This window comes from Phocoena sinus, chromosome 5 (assembly GCF_008692025.1).
Source record: "Phocoena sinus isolate mPhoSin1 chromosome 5, mPhoSin1.pri, whole genome shotgun sequence".
Taxonomy (NCBI): Eukaryota; Metazoa; Chordata; class Mammalia; order Artiodactyla; family Phocoenidae; genus Phocoena; species Phocoena sinus.
This window is the reverse complement of record NC_045767.1, coordinates 53,761,581-53,779,800: the sequence shown is the minus strand read 5'-3', so window position 1 is coordinate 53,779,800 and position 18,220 is coordinate 53,761,581. Positions and strand designations below refer to the sequence as shown.

At 37.3% G+C, this 18,220-nt stretch overlaps 1 protein-coding gene across 3 annotated transcripts in view; it reads right to left on the bottom strand.

Moving 5' to 3' along the window:
* Positions 1-18,220, bottom strand: part of TBC1D19 (TBC1 domain family member 19) — a 156,268-nt gene that overhangs the window by 120,701 nt on the left and 17,347 nt on the right. For 2 of the 3 annotated variants that reach the window (XM_032633641.1, XM_032633644.1), the window contains exons 2-3: positions 3,059-3,131; positions 2,033-2,078 (exon numbers count right to left, since the gene is read on the bottom strand). In XM_032633641.1, the coding sequence (XP_032489532.1) occupies positions 2,033-2,078; positions 3,059-3,131 (119 nt within the window). Of the gene's footprint in view, positions 1-2,032; positions 2,079-3,054; positions 3,132-18,220 lie in introns of those variants that run through there. The other variant, XM_032633645.1, reaches the window with a different exon arrangement.

Sequence of the window (18,220 nt, the reverse complement as noted above, 5' to 3'; positions counted from 1 at the left end):
GAAAAGAGCTCCCTCACCGTAACATTCTTGGCCTCTCTCTCCAGGGCTTTACTCATTACACCACAGAAGAGGTTTAATGCCTTCTTCAACTTTTAAATTTTGGAAGACTAAGCTGAACACACTCACCAATGCTATTTAACTAGAAGGTTAAGTCTATTTAAGCCTAGAGTTCAGTTAAACAGCTTATTTTGCTCTTGCACTAAGCTATGTCCTCCTACCCAGTCTTTACCACAAATAAAAGTATAATTTTGATCCCCCATTTGCCTTTATATTTTATTTTCTCAATTTGTTCAGAACCCAAGTGAGGAAAAAGGTAGTATTATTGGGCTCCTTCAAATATCTCAACAAGTTATTCAAAATAAAATATTTATTTAACGTCTATTATATAGGATATCAAAGATATGACAATGAATGAAATACTGTCCCTGCCAGCAAGTAAAAAGGCACTCTGTCTCATAGGACAATTTTCAGGAATGCATTATGCTGCAAAAATAGCAATCATCAGTAATATCTCCTCAGATGAAAATCTAATATTTGGAATTATACACAGCAGATGCTTTTATTCTGCCCATATCAGAGACAAAGACACTGAAGTTACAAGCTTTAACAGGCAGAGAGATAAATCACCATGTCCATATTAGTCTAATCAACCCATGGTATTTCTACTACATTTGGGGAATTTTGAAACCTTATTTGTCATGATAAATGTCTTTTCCTTTGGTGACTAGAACAAAAGGCATGATCACAATCAACTTTAGTTAACAGATAGCATTTTATATGTGATGTTATTTAAGAGGTCAAAAACCAACTCAGAAGATAGCAATAACCAAAGAAGCAAATACTAATTTTAAAAATGTGTGTCAGGCTTCCCTGGTGGCCCAGTGGTTGAGAATCTGCCTGCCAATGCAGGGGACACGGGTTCAAGCCCTGGTCCAGGAAGATCCCACATGCCGTGGAGCAACTAAGCCCGTGCACCACAGCTACTGAGCCTGCGCCCTAGAGCCCGTGAACCACAACTACTGAGCCCATGTGCTGCAACTACTGAAGCCCGCGCACCTAGAGCCCGTGCTCTGCGACAAGAGAAGCCACCGCAATGAGAAGTCCGCGCACCACAACGAAGAGTAGCCCCCCGATCACCACAACTAGAGAAAGCCCACGTGCAGCAACGAAGACCCAACGCAGCCAAAAATAAAATAATAAATAAATTTATAAAACAAAAACATGTGTCTAAGCACAAATCCACAAGCATTCATCTGAGTCTCTTTGTTTTACAGACAATTCTGGTAAATTGGGTTATCTCATTTCCCAGTTAACAGCAGATTAGAAGGAGCAAATTGGAAATGGGAGTGTGAGAAACTAGAGAATGCTAGAGACACATTGATAGCAGGAAAAAAAAAAGAAAAAAAGACTTAAGAACTCTGTTAGATTATAAACTCCATGAAGGCAGAAATTGTGTTCATTGTTCTATGCTATATTCCCAGTGCCTGGCATAGTGCTAGAAATAAATAACAGATGAATAATGGAACATTAAATAAACTACAAAAGCTAACATTTGGGATCTATACTTTTTGTAATGACAAATAGTTCTGTACACTTCAGCAGACTCTGAGAACAAATCCAGATAAATAAAAACATTAATGTTCTTAATAATGACACCAATTTTTTAAAAAAAGAGTTAATTGTGTTTAAAATGATCAGTTTACAAAGACAGAAGGATAATATCCAAAATGGCAACAATAAAAAGAACATTGGTAAGCTTAAATTATTCAACATATTAACTTATGAGAAATATCGTATTTCCTAATTACACTGGATAAATGAATTAGTATAAAAATGTTGGCAATAAAAAAAACCCACCTATTAATTCTCAGGCAAGACTGTAATTTTTAATAGTATTAACTTACTTGAAATGCCATTTAAATACTAATGAGAAATAATAACACTGAGTACACATAGCAATACTATATTCGTTACTTACAAAGCAAATACAGCTAAACATAAGAGTATCTCAAAATAGGTAGGAAAAACTCACACACTCAGTTCACTATACACAGCATTCTGAAGTTTCTTCTCCCAACCTATTAAAAAAAAAGGAGTAAAACATACAAACATATTAGTTTTAAAAATAAACATACATTATAATTAAATTTATCTCACAAAAACTTTAACATTACATTCATTTGTGAAAGAACTTTATCAACTTCCAGTTGCTGTGTAAAGTGTTATACTAAGGAATTATTTCTTATATATTTACCAATATCCCTTGGCTAACACTAAGTAGCAAAGTCATCAACATGATTTATTATTATAAAACTATGGCACCATTTTCTTAAGATGAGAAGAATATTTCCTTCTTCCACTGTTAAGGTACTCAATGAATGCCAAAATCTTGGGCTATCGCACTACCAGAGCTATGAGAAATGTGCCAAGGGAAGGGCAAGAAACAGCCAGGCACTTGACAAAGATTACAAGTAATTCGTGACAATTAACTAGTCATTAAACTCCTAAACAAGAGAAGTAGATTATTATGAGGCACCATCAGTCAGATCAGTTCGCTTGGCTGCTAACTACTTGAACTTATACGGGCAAGTAAACCACTTAATATCTCAGTTCCCATGTGCAAGGGCTGCTAAACAGCTTGCTCTAAAAAAGTTGGGATTTTCTTCTGTTTTCTTTGAAAGGGTAGAAAAGAGGAGAGAAAAGAAACATAGGAGAGAAAAGAAGCAGAGAAGGAAAAAAGCCACAAATGAAAGGTAAAAGTCAAGTTACTTAACTATGGAGATTCTTAATACATTCAGGATGTATTTTGACCAGGAAAGTAAACAGTATTTAAAACTGATTAATGTAAAGCAGTCATTCCCACAGTGTTCCTGAATTTTTGCAGCATTTCTGCAGAAATATCTGAAAGTTCTAATTCTCCCCAAATAGAAATGTATCCCGCGACTGTTACACAAATTTGGATGAGTAATTGGCTGTGGATACAGTGTTCCCTCAAAATAAAGTATTTCCTTATTTTGCCTTAAAGAATCAGAGAAGGAAAAAAAAGCAACTTACAAACCTGATATTTTAAAGAATTCCTTAATATCTTCTTTCAGTGATTCAAGTTTAATCTCAGGTCTCTGAAGACTGGCCTAATTTTAGAAAGAAGAAGAAAGGAAAAGACAGAGGTCAAAAGTAAGTCATTTGGGATGATATTTAATGCTAATGAAAGTTTTAAAAAGGAATGTTCAAATGTGCACACTATTTAAAAAATCCCCTTTGAGGTCAGAGCATCTGAGTATCTGGAATAGCTCATAAGAGAGAAGACTTTTTCACCCACTCTTGAAATAGAGGACCTGTGATAATATACTATAGTCTGCTTAAAATATTAAATCTTGCAGCTTATGAATAGTTAACATCTTCACCTAAGCATTTTATTTTTGTGAACATTTAACATCTATTTTTCTAATAGGAAAAATACTCAGATTTTACAAATTCATTCTCTTAATATTATACTTAGCATATATAGCACCTACATTCACCTAATAACCAAAAACTCTGTTGCATCCATATAACTGGAGCTTTGAACAGTGTCATCTTTGGATCGCTGCTCTGTAAACCTGCATTTGTTGTACATATTTATGGAAAATACATAAAACTACTCACTCACAAATGCTTATTAGTGTCTCTTTCATCTTCAATTGCATGATTTCTATTCTACTGGTTTTTCACACTGTAATTTTTACCAAAAATACTAATTTCTCCAACTTATAATGGCTTCAGTTACCTTCGAAGTGTTCATCTTTCATCACCTAGCTCTCTCTATCAAATTCTAGAAGCATATTTTTTAAAAAGGTTTTTCTATTAGGGTATCTCATAAGCATTTTAAATCTAAGAAATCAAAAACTGATCTTATCTTCCACTTACTACCTTTCTCCTCTTTTATTTTTAATCCTCATCCATGAAATTACCATTCACCAAAACTTCCAACTCAGAAACTTTAGTTATTCTCAATTCTACTCTAATTCTTCTACGATTCAACCCCTTTCTGGGAAGATGGCATTGGTGGCAGTGCAATTTTTTTTTTTAATCTTCCTGATCTCCACATAAAAACAGACGAAGCAACTAGAGAGCAAAACCAAAATTCCATGGAAAACATTTACAACCAAACTTGGTGATAAGATATTCCTCACAAACCTAAAATATAAGCAGTTGTGGACAAACCAACAGCCACATAACCTGTATGGTATTAGCATCTACACAGGAAAAAGCAGAGGGGTATCTGATAGATATGAAAAGAGGAGAACTCCAAAATAGCCAGCAAGTGTTCACTGGAACATATGATGAGCTAATTTTAGAACAGGAGCTGACAATGGGAGGGGTTTTGTCTAATCCAATATAGCAGATGAGGTCTGAAGACACTGGCGCAGCCGAGCACCCACGAATTCTTGAAACTGGCCAGCCAGGGCTACCTTTCTCACTTTCTGAGGAGAAAAACTTGATAGAGTAATAAACATTGAGGATGACAGGGAACCAACTTATTACCTTGAAAACTGATTAATAAATGAAAAGGCATTTATCTAGCCTGCCTTTCCTACAGGAACTGTACCACTTGGTAACAAAATAATAGATAAGGGGAAATGTCTCTTTATAAAAATATTCCAGCTAATAGATAAAACAGATATGATATAATTAGAATATCACCGTTTTGCAATCCCTAATCAATTCTAGGCATTGAGCAGAAACAGCTATTAACTTTGCAAAAAGACAACCACCACTCTGCAAAAAGACAACCACCACTTTCATGTGCTTCTCAATGAAAGAAGACTCCAGTGCCAATAGTCGTGGTCACTGAGATGGCACCTGAGCCTGATCAAAGACTCTGGGTCCAACTGTCAACTTCTACGTCATACAAGCTGCACCATGAGTGTGTAATCAGAAAAATCCAGGTTGTGAGAAATCCTAAAGGTCAAATGGCCCAGTTCTTCAGCTGATCAATTGTAAGGGGGAAAAAAAAGGAAGGAGAGAAAACCTGTAGATTTTAATAGACTTAGAAGGTATATCAAAGAATCTTTTTTTAGTTGGCAAGACTCAGAGCATCCAGGGATATACATTTGGTTAATGAAACTATCAAGAAATGCAGGAAAGTGATTACCATAAAAATCAGGTCCTCTGGGATGGAGGGACTTGTGATTGGGGTGTGACAAATGGAGAGGTTTCTGGTGTGGCTGGCAACATTTCACTTTTTTAGCAGGGTGGTTGTTTAAGGTCTTTCATCTTATAATAATTCATTACATTATATATTTGTTTTGTGTAGCTTCTGTTTGTGTTTTACTTTACAACAAACAGGGCAAAAAAAGGAAAAAGAAAAATACATTCCCCCAATCTATTCCTTCTCTCCATTCTAAAGTCCCACTTTAGGGCTTCCCTGGTGGCGCAGTGGTTGAGAGTCCGCCTGCCGATGCAGGGGACACGGGTTCATGCCCCAGTCCGGGAAGATTCCGCATGCCGCGGAGTGGCTGGGCCCGTAAGCCATGGCCGCTGAGCCTGCACGTCCGGAGCCTGTGCTCCGCAACGGGAGAGGCCACAACGGTGAGAGGCCCGCATACCGCAAAAAAATAAAATTAAATTAAAAAGTCCCCGGTGAGAAGCCTGCGTACCACAAAAAACATAAAGTCCCACTTTATTAAGGCAACCTGATTTTTCTGTTTATAGGTCAAGGAGGAAGAAACATGGCCAGCTTCCCATCTGGTATGTGTACTTTCTTCTTTTTTTTAATTGGAGTATAGTTGATTTACAATGTTGTGTTAGTTTCAGGTGTACAGCAAAGTGAATCAGTTATACATATACATATCTCCACTCTTTTTTAGATTCTTTTCCCACATAGGCCATTACAGAGCATTGAGTAGAGTTCCCTGTGCTATACAGTACGTCCTTATTAGTTATCTATTTTATATATAGTAGTGCTGCCACCTTATTTAAATTGCAACTACTCCCCACCTGGTATTTTCACACCACCTTACTCTACTTTCTCTTCTTTCTTAGCATTTATGCCTCCTAGTATACTGTATGATTTATTTACTATGTTTATTGGTATACTATCTCCCTACACTAGAAGTGGTAAGCTCAACCTGGGCAGGTATCTTTTTTTGTTGTTCTCCTTTGTATCCTAAGTGCCTAGAATAGTTATTTTCACATAGTAGATGCTCAATAAATGTTTATTGAATAAATGAACCAATTTCTTCCTTTTCCAATCCATATTCCAGCATTTTCTTCCTAAAACGTAAGTCTTTCTCGGCTGTGGATCTCCACAGCATATATAAGAAATCTAAACTTTTCAACAGCACACACTGGAGGAGATGTAGACCAACTTATCTCTCCAAATTCATCAGCTGCTGCTCCACCAAGCCAACAACATCCTCTCTTTTTTCACACCTCCTCCCTGACGCCCTACACTCTACCCACAGTGAGCTATAATCACTGATACCCCAAATGTCAAATACTTTAGGGTTCCAGGCTTTTGTTCATATTGTTTCCTCAGATATAAGAGCTCCCTCAACACCTTGGCAAATACCTACTAGCTTCCACTTCCAGACATCCCTCAAATATCACCTCCTTTCCCAACTACCCCACCTGCTACCTGCAAAGATAGTACATGCTATTCCTCTGTGACAGCACTTACCCAATTACACTGTAATTTTCAGCTCACCTATTTCTCTTTTTAACTCTTAAATTCAAAGGCAAGACCATGTCTTCATTTCTGCATCCCAAGTGTTACTTGTCATTAACTGTTGCTTGACAAAATTATATTGACCAAACCATGTTCTATCCTTTTCAACTAATTTCCCCTCAAATAAACAAGGAACTTCATAAAACTTATGTTTAACTGAAGAGACTGGTTTCCAGTCTGTAATTCCTAGGATTTTAAAAGCTGCAAAACCCTTCTTATTATTCAAGAGTATCAGGGCAAAAGGAAATAGGTTTTCTTTTTACTAAGTCTGTATTTGGAAACGACCCAGAAGTAGCAAAATTTAAAGAATTTCAAGAGAAAAAAAATGATTATTCCTCCTAAGCATTTTCAATACTTCAAGTTGCTAGATATCCTAGATATACATTTTTTTAATATAAATTTATTTATTTATTTATTGGCTACGTTGGGTCTTCGTTGCTGCGCGCGGGCTTTCTCTAGTTGTGGCGAGCAGGGGCTACTCTTTGTTGCGGTGCGCGGGCTTCTCATAGCAGTGGCTTCTCTTGTTGCAGAGCACAGGCTGAAGGCGCACGGGCTTCAGTAGCTGCAGCAGGCGGGCTCAGTAGTTGTGGCGCACGGGCTCCAGAGCGCAGGCTCAATAGTTGTGGCGCACGGGCTTAGTTGCTCCGCAGCATGTGGGATCTTCCCAGACCAGGGCTCAAACCCGTGTCCCCTGCATTGGCAGGCGGATCCTTAACCACTGTGCCACCAGGGAAGTCCTCCTAGATATACTTTTTGATATCAAAGGCAAATCAAAATTCATTAATCATCTAAGCTAATTGTAAGAATCTTGAGAAATTTGAGACTCAGAAGCAGGACAGTGACAGGAGGACAACGTGATAAGGCACAGCAATTCTCAAACATGTTTTAGCAGCATAATCCTTTCTTTCAAATGAAATCTGAACCCTATCGGAACCCAATTATATAAAACACGTTGAAAGTGATATTACTAGACAATGAAAACAATGAGTCTTTTCTCATTGACTAAGGTATGATTAACATTAAAAAGGCACAGCTTTATTCTGCTATGGTCTCAATACCTAATTTATTTTTGTATTTTGTTTTATTTGCTCAATTAAAAAAAAAAGATCCTGATTCACAGAGATAGGTGTTTACATTGTTAACAGCCCTCCTGGCAATCTCAGCACACTCCCAAACAAACTGCTGCAGGAAATCAAAAGAGAAGTATGCAGCTGGAATTTTTTATTTTGAAGACAAATCACTAAAAGTATTTATCACAAATACAAAAATCAGAAAAGGCCTTCTGATACTTAGAACTGCTGAAACTATGCATCCCATAGTATTACTACCATGTGACGTGTTCTCACGTCAGATGTTGTCCCATATCTCAGCAGTGCACCTGGATGGGGGCTCGTGTTGAGCAGATGCACCTTCACTCGGCCTGGCCCATGCCTGTCACTGTATACCCCCTGCAGTACTACCTCACTTGTACAACGTACCATGAGTGGACATGTGCAAGCCCAAATATTTGGAAAGACCAGTGCAGATTTACATCCTTCCTCACGAATGACACATTTCTAAGTGTCCAAATAAACATATGAAGAGATGAAATAAACAGGGTTTTGGTTTTTCTTCCTCTAAGATCTATGCAGAAACAAGTTAATGTGAAATCACAATAGTGGATTATGGAGTATTTGATATAACAATGCATTTGAAAGAGTGTTGTTTCTTAATATAATGATTAAATTAAGTATTTCTAAGTGAACAGAATGTTTTCAGAATCCTTGGATATAACAAAGCATAGTTCTAAAACCACTTGGGGGGCTTCCCTGGTGGTGCATATCGAGTTTCGTTCTACTTCCACCAGAACAGGCTTAATCCAAAGCATTGCTCACTGGCAATCTTAAATTTCTAAACTTGGTGAGTAAAGGAAACTGGAGAAGCAAAGTGGCTGAAGTCGTGGTGGGGTCAAAAAAGCCAGGAGGTAAACTGAGGCTAAATACTCATGAAGCACAAACCAAGGCAGAGGAAGGTTTACAAAAAGGGTTCCAAAAACCCTCTGATTCTCTCTAAAGATGTCCCATCCTCTCCACTTCCCATGATGCCACTGTGCCAATCCTGGTCTTCATCTTTCTGTGCCTGAAGAATCACAGAATTTCAGGGTTAGAAGGGACTATAGAGTTCTTCTAGGTCGACTAACCATTTAATGACTGACTCTCTTCTCCAAGGGATTTTCTAGCTTAGAAACTCTCACTTAGAAACTCTAAGCTAGCTTTCCCCACCTTTAGTCAATTCCATCTTTGAACTATTCTGTTAGAAAATCCTTTATTATGAACTAAAATTGATTCCTCTTAGCATCTGCCACCACCATGTGTGCCCCCCGACCCACCCCAAGGTCACAGAAAATATGCTGAATCACTTTTCTGTGAGAGAGCTTCAAATATTCGAATTTAACTACTGTGTCTTCCCTGAAAGCTTCTCAAGGTCACATACATTTCTAGGTTCTCCAAGATCTCTTCATATGACAGATTCTCCTTACCGCCCTGGCCATCCTTGTCTGAGCAAAGTCCAGTCCAACTTTTTCTCTATTGTAGTAACTTCCTAACCTACCACTCTACTTCACTCATTCCACTAAACCACTGATTCTCAAACTTTTAAGTCTCAAGACCCTCACTCTTAAAAATTACTGAGGATCTGGGAGGACCTTCAAGATGGCAGAGCAGTAAGACGTGGAGATTACCTTCCTCCCCACAAATATATCAAAAATACATCTACATGGGGAAGAACTCCTAGAGAACACCTAACGCTGGCAGAAGAACTCAGACTTCCCAAAAGGCAAGAAACTCCCCACGTACCTGGCCGTGTGGCTTGGTGCTCAGGTGCTGAGCCTCTGAGGTGGGAGAGACAAGTTCAGGACACTGGACCACCAGAGACCTCCCGGCCCCACATAATATCAATCGACAAGAGCTCTTCCAGAGATCTCTGTCTCAACGCTAAGACCCAGCTCCACTCAACGGCCACCAAGCTCCAGTGCTGGACCCCCCATGCTAAACAACTAGCAAGACAGGAACACAACCAGCCCACAAGCAGAGAGGCTGCCTAAAATCATACTAAGTTCACAGATACCTCAAAACACATCACCAGATGCATTCCTGCCCACCAGAAAGACAAGATACAGCCTCATCCACCAGAACACAAGGACCAGTCCCCTCCACCAGGAAGCCTACACAACCCACTGAAGCAAACTTACCCACTGGGGGCAGACACAAAAAACAACAGGAACTATGAACCTGCAGTCTTCAAAAAGGAGACCCCAAACACAGTAAGTTAAGCAAAATGAGAAGACAGAGAAATACACAGCAGATGAAGGAGCAAGGTAAAAACCCACCAGACCAAACAAATGAAGAGGAAATAGGCAGTATACCTGAAAAAGATTCAGAGTAATGATAGTAAAGATGATCCAAAATCTGGGAAATAGAATGGAGAAAATACAAGAAACATTTAACAAGGACCTAGAAGAACTAAAGAGCAAACAAACAATGATGAACAACACAATAAATGAAATTTAAAAGTCTCTAGAAGAAATCAATAGCAGAATAACTGACGCAGAAGGACGGATAAGTGACCTGGAAGATAAAATAGTGGAAATAACTACCACAGAGCACAATAAAGAAAGAAAAGAATTGAAGACAGTCTCAGGGACCTCTGGGACAACATTAAATGCACCAACATTCGAATTATAGGGCTCCCAGAAGAAGAAAAGAAAAAGAAAGGGACTGAGAAAATATTTGAAGAGATTATAGCTGAAAACTTCCCTAATATGGGAAAGGAAATAGTCAGTCAAGTCCAGGAAGCACAGAGAGTCCCATACATGATAAACCCAAGGAGAAACACGCCAAGACACATATTAATCAAACTATCAAACTTAAATACAAAGAAAAAATATTAAAAGCAGCAAGGGAAAAGCAACAAATAGCATACAAGGGAATCCCCATAAGGTTAACAGTTAATCTTTCAGCAGAAACTCAGCAAGCCAAAAGGGAGTGGCAGGACATATTTAAAGTGATGAAAGGGAAAAAACTACAACCAAGATTACTCTACCCAGCAAGGATCTCATTCAGATTTGATGGAGAATTAAAACCTTTACAGACAAGCAAAAGCTAAAATAATTCAGCACCACCAAACCAGCTTTACAATAAATGCTAAAGGAACTTCTCTAGGCAGGAAACACAAGAGAAGGAAAACAATAACAAACCCAAAACAATTAAGAAAACAGTAACAGGAACATACATATTAATAATTACTTTAAATGTAAATGGATTAAATGCTCCAACCAAAAGACACAGACTGGCTGAATGGATACAAAAGCAAGACCCATATATATGCTGTCTACAAGAGACCCACTTCAGACCTAGGGACACATACAGACTGAAAGTGAGGGGATGGAAAAAGATATTCCACACAAAAGGAAATCAAAAGAAAGTTGGAGTAGCAATTCTCATATCAGACAAAATAGACTTTAAAATAAAGACTATGACAAGAGACCAAGGACACTACATAATGATCAAGGGATCAATCCAAGAAGAAGACATAACAATTGTAAATATTTACGCAATCAACATAGGAGCACTTCAATACATAAGGCAAATGCAAACAGCCATAAAAGAGGGAATTGACAGTAACACAATAATAGTAGGGGAGTTTAACACCTCACTTTCTCTGATGACCAGATCATCCAAAATGAAAATAAATAAGGAAACACAAGCTTTACATGACACATTAAACAGGATGCACTTAATTGATATTTATAGGACATTCCATCCAAAAACAACAGAATACACATTCTTCTCAAGTGCTCATGGAAGATTCCCCAGGATAGATCATATCTTCGGTCACAAATCAAGCCTTGGTAAATTTAAGAAAACTGAAATCATATCAAGTATCTTTTCCGACCACAACACTACAAGACTAGATATCAATTACAGGGAAAACACTGTAAAAAATACAAACACATGGAGGCTGAACAATAAGCTACTAAATACTCAAGAGATCACTGAAGAAATCAAAGAGGAAATCAAAACATACCTAGAAACAAATGACAATGAAAACACGACAACCCAAAACCCAAGGGATGCAGCAAAAACTGTTCTAAGAGGGAAGTTTATAACAATACAATCCTATCTCAAGAAACAAGAAACATCTCAAATAAACAACCTAATCTTACACCTAAAGCAATCAGAGAAAGAAGAACAAAAAACCCCCAAAGTTAGCAGAAGGAAAGAAATCATAAAGATTGATCAGGAACCAATGAAAATGAAATGAAGAAAACAATAGCAAAGATCAAAAAACTAAAAGCTGGTTCTTTGAGAAGATAAACAAAATTGATAAACCATTAGCCAGACTCATTAAGAAAAAAAGGGAGAAGACTCAAATCCACAAAATTAGAAATGATAAATGAGAAGTAACAACTGACACTGCAGAAATAAAAAGGATCATGAGAGATTACTACAAGCAAATATATGTCAATAAAATGGACAACCTGGAAGAAATGGACAAATTCTTAGAAAAGCACAACCGTCTGAGACTGAACCAGCAAGAAATAGAAAATATAAACAGACCAACCACAAGCACTGGAAGTGAAACTGTGATTTAAAATCTTCCAACAAACAAAAGCCCAGGATCAGATGGATTCACTGGTGAATTCTATCAAACATTTAGAGAAGAGCTAACGCCTATCTCTCTCACACTCTTCCAGAATATAGCAGAGGGAGGAACATTCCCAAACTTATTCTATGAGACCACCATCACTCTGATACAAAAATCAGACAAAGATGTTACAAAAAAAGAAAACTACAGGCCAATATCACTAATGGACATAGATGTAAAAATCCTCAACAAAATACTAGCAAAAGAATCCAGCAGCACATTAAAAGGATCACACACCATGATGAAGTGTGGTTTTTCCCACGAATGCAAGGATTCTTCAATTTACTCAAATCAGTCAATGTGATACACCATGTTAACAAACTGAAGGATAAAACCCATATGATCATCTCAATAGATGCAGAAAAAGCTTTCAAAAAAATTCAGCACCCATTTATGATAAAAACTCTCCAGAAAGTAGAGTATATGACAATCCCACAGCCAAAATCATTCTCAATGGTGAAAAACTGAAACCATTTCCACTAAGATCAGGAACAAGACAAGGTTGCCCACTCTCACTGCATTTATTCAACATAGTTTTGGAAGTTTTAGCTACAGCAATCAGAGAAGAAAAAGAAATAAAAAGAACCCAAATCAGAAGAGAAGAAGTAACACTGTCACTGTTTGCAGATGACATGATACTATACATAGAGAATCCTAAAGAGGCTACCAGAAAACTAGCAGAGCTAATCAATGAATTTGGTAAAGTTGTAGGATACAAAATTAACGCATAGAAATCTCTTGCATTCCTGTATACTAATAATGAAAAATCCGAAAGAGAAATTAAGGAAACACCTCCAGTTATCACTGCAACAAAAAGAATAAAATACCTAGGAATAAACCTATCTAAAGAGACAAAAGACCTGGATGAAGAAAACTATAACACACTGATGAAAGAAATTAAAGATGATACAAAGAGATGGAGAGATATACCATGTTCTTAGATTGGAAGAATTAACATTGTGAAAATGACTATACTACCTAAAGCAATCCACAGATTCAATGCAATCCCTGTCAAACTACCAGTGGCATTTTTCACAGAACTAGAGCAAAAAATTTCACATTTGTATGGAAACACAAAGACCCCTAATAGCCAAAGGAATCTTGAGAAAGAAAAACAGAGCTGGAGGAATCAGGCTCCCTGACATCGGACTATACTACAAAGCTATAGTAATCAAGACAGCATGGTACTTGCACAAAAACGGAAATAAAGATCAATGAAACAAGATAGAAAGCCCAGAGATAAACCCATGCACATATGGTCACCTTATCTTTGATAAAGGAGGCAAGAACATACAATGGAGAAAAGACAGCCTCTTCAATAAGTGGTGCTGGGAAAACTGGACAGCTACACATAAAAGAATGAAATTAGAACACTCTCTAACACCATATACAAAAATAAACTCAAAATGGATTAAAGCCCTAAATGTAAGGCCAGACACTATAAAACTCTTAGAGGAAAACATAGCCAGAACACTGTATGACAAATCACAGCAAGATCCTTTTTGACCCACCTCCTAGAGAAACGGAAATAAAAACAAACAAATGGGACCTAATGAAACTTAAAAGCTTTGGCACAGCAAAAGAAACCATAAACAAGATGAAAAGACAACCCTCAGAATGGGAGAAAATATTTGCAAATGAAGCAAATGACAAAGGATTAATCTCCAAAATATAAAAGCAGCTCATGCAGCTCAATATCAAAAAAACAAACAATCCAATCCAAAAATGGGCAGAAGCCCTAAACAGACATTTCTCCAAAAAAGATACACAGATTTGCAACAAACACATGAAACGATGCTCAACATCACTAATCATTAGAGAAATGCAAATCAAAACTACAATGAGGTATCACCTCACACAGGTCAGAATGGCCATCATCAAAAAATCTACAAACAATACATGCTGGAGCGGGTGTGGAGAAAAGGGAACCCTCTTGCACTGTTGGTGGGAATGTAAAGTGAACAGTATGGAGGTTCCTTAAAATTCTAAAAATAGAACTACCATATGACCCAGCAATCCCACTACTGGGCATATACCCTAAGAAAACCATAATTCAAAAAGAGTCATGTACCACAATGTTCATTGCAGCACTATTTACAATAGCCAGGACGTGGAAGCAACCTAAGTGTCTGTTGACAGATGAATGGATAAAGAAGATGTGGCACATATATACCATGGAATATTACTCAGCCATAAAAAGAAACGAAATTGAGTTATTTGTAGTGAGGTGGATGGACCTAGAGTCTGTCATACAGAGTGAAGTAAGTCAGAAAGAGAAAAACAAATACCATATGCTAACACATATATATATGAACTTAAAAAAAAAAGTGGTTCTGAAGAACCTAGGGGCAGGACAGGAATAAAGTTGCAGATGTAGAGAATGGACTTGAGGAGACAGGGAGGGGGAAGGGTAAGCTGAGACGAAGTGAGAGAGTGGCATTGACATATATACACTGACAAATGTAAAACAGATAGCTAGTGGGAAGCAGCGCATAGCACCGGGAGATCAGCTCGGTGCTTTGTGACCACCTAGAGGGGGTGGGATAGGGAGGGTGAGAGGGAGGTGCCAGAGGGAGGTGATATGGGGATACATATATACGTATAGCTGATTCACTTTGTTATCCAGCAGCAACTAACACAACAATGTAAAGCAATTATACTCCAATAAAGTTGCTAAAAATAAAAATTACTGAGGATCCAAGATTACTTTTGTTTATGTAGATTAGATATACTGATATTTACAGTATTAGAAACTAATACAGAAAAATGAAACCTATTTGTTTATTAGTATGGAAGTTCCTCAAAAAATTAAAAATTGAATTTCCATATGGTCCAACAATTCCAAATCTACATATATACTCAAAAGAACTGCAAGCAGGGAGTTGAACAGATATTTGTACACTCATGCTCAAAGCAGCATTATTCATAATAGTTAAACAACCCAAGTGTCCACAGATAAATGAATAAAGAAAATGTAGTACATATAATGGAATACTCTTCAGCCTTAAAAAAGGAAGACAATTCTGACACATCTACAACATGGATAAACCTTGAGGACATTACGCTAAGCAAAATAAGCCCGTCAGAAAAAGACAAATACTGTATGATTCCACTTATATGAGCTATCTAGAATAGTCAAATTCATAGAGACAGAAAGTAAAATGGTAATAGCCAGGGACTGTGAGGAGGAAGGAATGGGAAGTTAGTGTTTAACAGGTACAGAGTTTCAGCTTGGGATGATGAAAAAGTTCTGGAGATGGATGGTGATAATGGTTGCACAGTAATGTGAATGTACTTAATGCCACTGAACTGTACAGTTAAAAATGGTTAAAATCTAAATTTTATGTTTGTTTTACCACAATAAAAATATTTGTTGGGACTTCCCTGGTGGTCCAGTAGTTAAGACTCTGCACTACCAATGTAGGGGGTCTGGGTTCAATCCCTGGTCAGGGAACTAAGATTCCACATACCCCAACTAAGCCCATGCACTGCAACTAGAGAAGCCCGCGCACTGCAACAAAGGACCCGCACAGCCAAAAAAAAAAAAAAAATTTGTCAATTCATCTTAAAATAACAATGTAAATCCATTGTATATTAACCTAAATATTTTTATTTAAAAGAACTGTATTTTCAGAAACAAAAATTAGTGAGAAAGAGGTACTGTTTTACATTTTTGCAAATGTCTTTGATGTTTGGATAGTAAAAGACAACTGGAGTTTTCAATCTGCTGTGATACTTCATCTATGGCACTATGTTGTCTTGATTGATGTATATGAAAGTCAGTGTCACACAGATATGCAACTGGAAAAGGGAAGGATATTTTAATATCCTTTTCAGATACTGTGGATGTTCTCCTTTGATAGTACACTAAATTTGACAAGTAGTAGTTTCCTAAAGATTAGTTGCAATGTGGAATCTGAACATCAATAAACTTTTCAGACTTTATTAGAAAAACATGTAGCAATCTGCCTTGCACTTTGAATCAATCTTCTACCTACACATGATTTTGTAACATTATGTACTGATCATTTCAAATATATTAACTAAGTGATGCAGTGGACACATTTCATTAAACAATATCAAAAAGTAACATTTGTTAATATCACCATCAATATCATCAGAAAAGTCTTTAAGTTATTAAGTAGCCATCAAAGTCACAGTGATAATACAAGTTTTCCAGAATCTGATTTTTATTTAAAGCTTGGATTTTATCACTGGCAACACTAACAGTTTTCCTTGAAGTGACAGGCTCACTTTGCTCATTTTTAAAGAAAATACCTTCCAAATATCCAAGTCTGAATAACAGTGTGTCAACAGTTTACTCTTACAAGTAAAGATGTTTCATTAAAAAAAAAAAAAAAAAGCAGTTCAGCTTGTACCTCAGTTAATTAGTTAATCACTAGAGTGGTTTTCCTCTAGATAATCATCTTATTTCAATATATAGCAGTAGTGCCTTATGCATAATTTCCATTTCCTCAAACAGGATATTTTTAAAATGTATATTCAAGAAATGAGATTTAATAAAATAATTGCTTACTGTTTGATCAAGTACACTGAAATTAAACTTTTTTTTTTTTTAACTGTGAATGTATATCAGTGAAGAATACAATGACTACTAGTACAGTTTGGTACTAGTTCCCCAATTTAAACCCATCACCATTGCTTTTGTACCATCAGTGCAAATGTCAGCACAGTGAATTTTTTTTAAAAAGGCCTTTGTATTTTACAATATAGTTTTGACCTGAAAGGGTCTTAGGGACCACCACGGGTCCACAGACCATACTTTGAGAACCACTGCACTGGACTATAGGTTTCTAGAGGACTTGTCTTTCATCTCTATACCAAAACAATACTTATCACATAGTAAGTACTTCATAAACATGTTTTCAATGAATGCATTACACTAAAGATTCCTTAGGCCTAGACCTGCAAAACCCCATGGAATGGGAATTCCCTGGTGGTCCAGGGGTTAGGACTTGGCACTTTCACTGCTGTGGCCCAGGTTCAACTCCTTGTTGGGGAACTAAGATCCCGCAAGCTGCGTGGCACAGCAAAAAACAACAACAACAAAACCAAACAGGAGGAAAAAAAGGTTACAAATAAAAGTGCATAAAACAAAACCATGGGGAACATGATGAATAAGACATTGTCCTTGTATTTGGAATTTTTAGTCCAGAAAGGAAGATAGCTATAAGAAAATATGTTACAACAGAGGTATCATCCACAGAGAAAGGAACAATTAACTCTAATTGAAGAAACTGGAAAAGGGGAGCAAAGGCATAGAGGTTGAGAGGACAGACTGAGCAGAGGCATGGGAATGTTCTTGTGCACCATCAGTTTGTAGAACAGTCAAAGTTCCAATAGAACGTAGGAAGAAATAAAGTGGAGGATGAAGGGGGAACACTGTCTGGATTCCTACCTATCCTGCTCACCAGTGCCTGACTAGCGTCCCAAAAAGCCACCTTTATGTCTTCACCCTCCTCAAAATACCTCAATGACCACTTCACTGCCTATAAAATAAAGTCAAACCCATTCTGGCATTTACAAGCCTCTAAAAATCTTGTCCCACCCAATTTATATAATCTCATCTCTCTAGAAGTACCCTACAACAGAAACCTTCTGCTTAGCCTTCTCACTGTTCCTACATTGGGAATTCACTCCCATCTTCCCACCTTGAGTGCCATCCAAGCCTTCTCCAATCCCAGGGGTCTCCTTTTAGTATAGTTATACCCTAGTATATGCCTATTCATTTGCATTCTTATTTCAATAATTAACTGAACACGTCCCACATGCCAGTTCCTCAGTATAAAAAGAAAACCAACACAT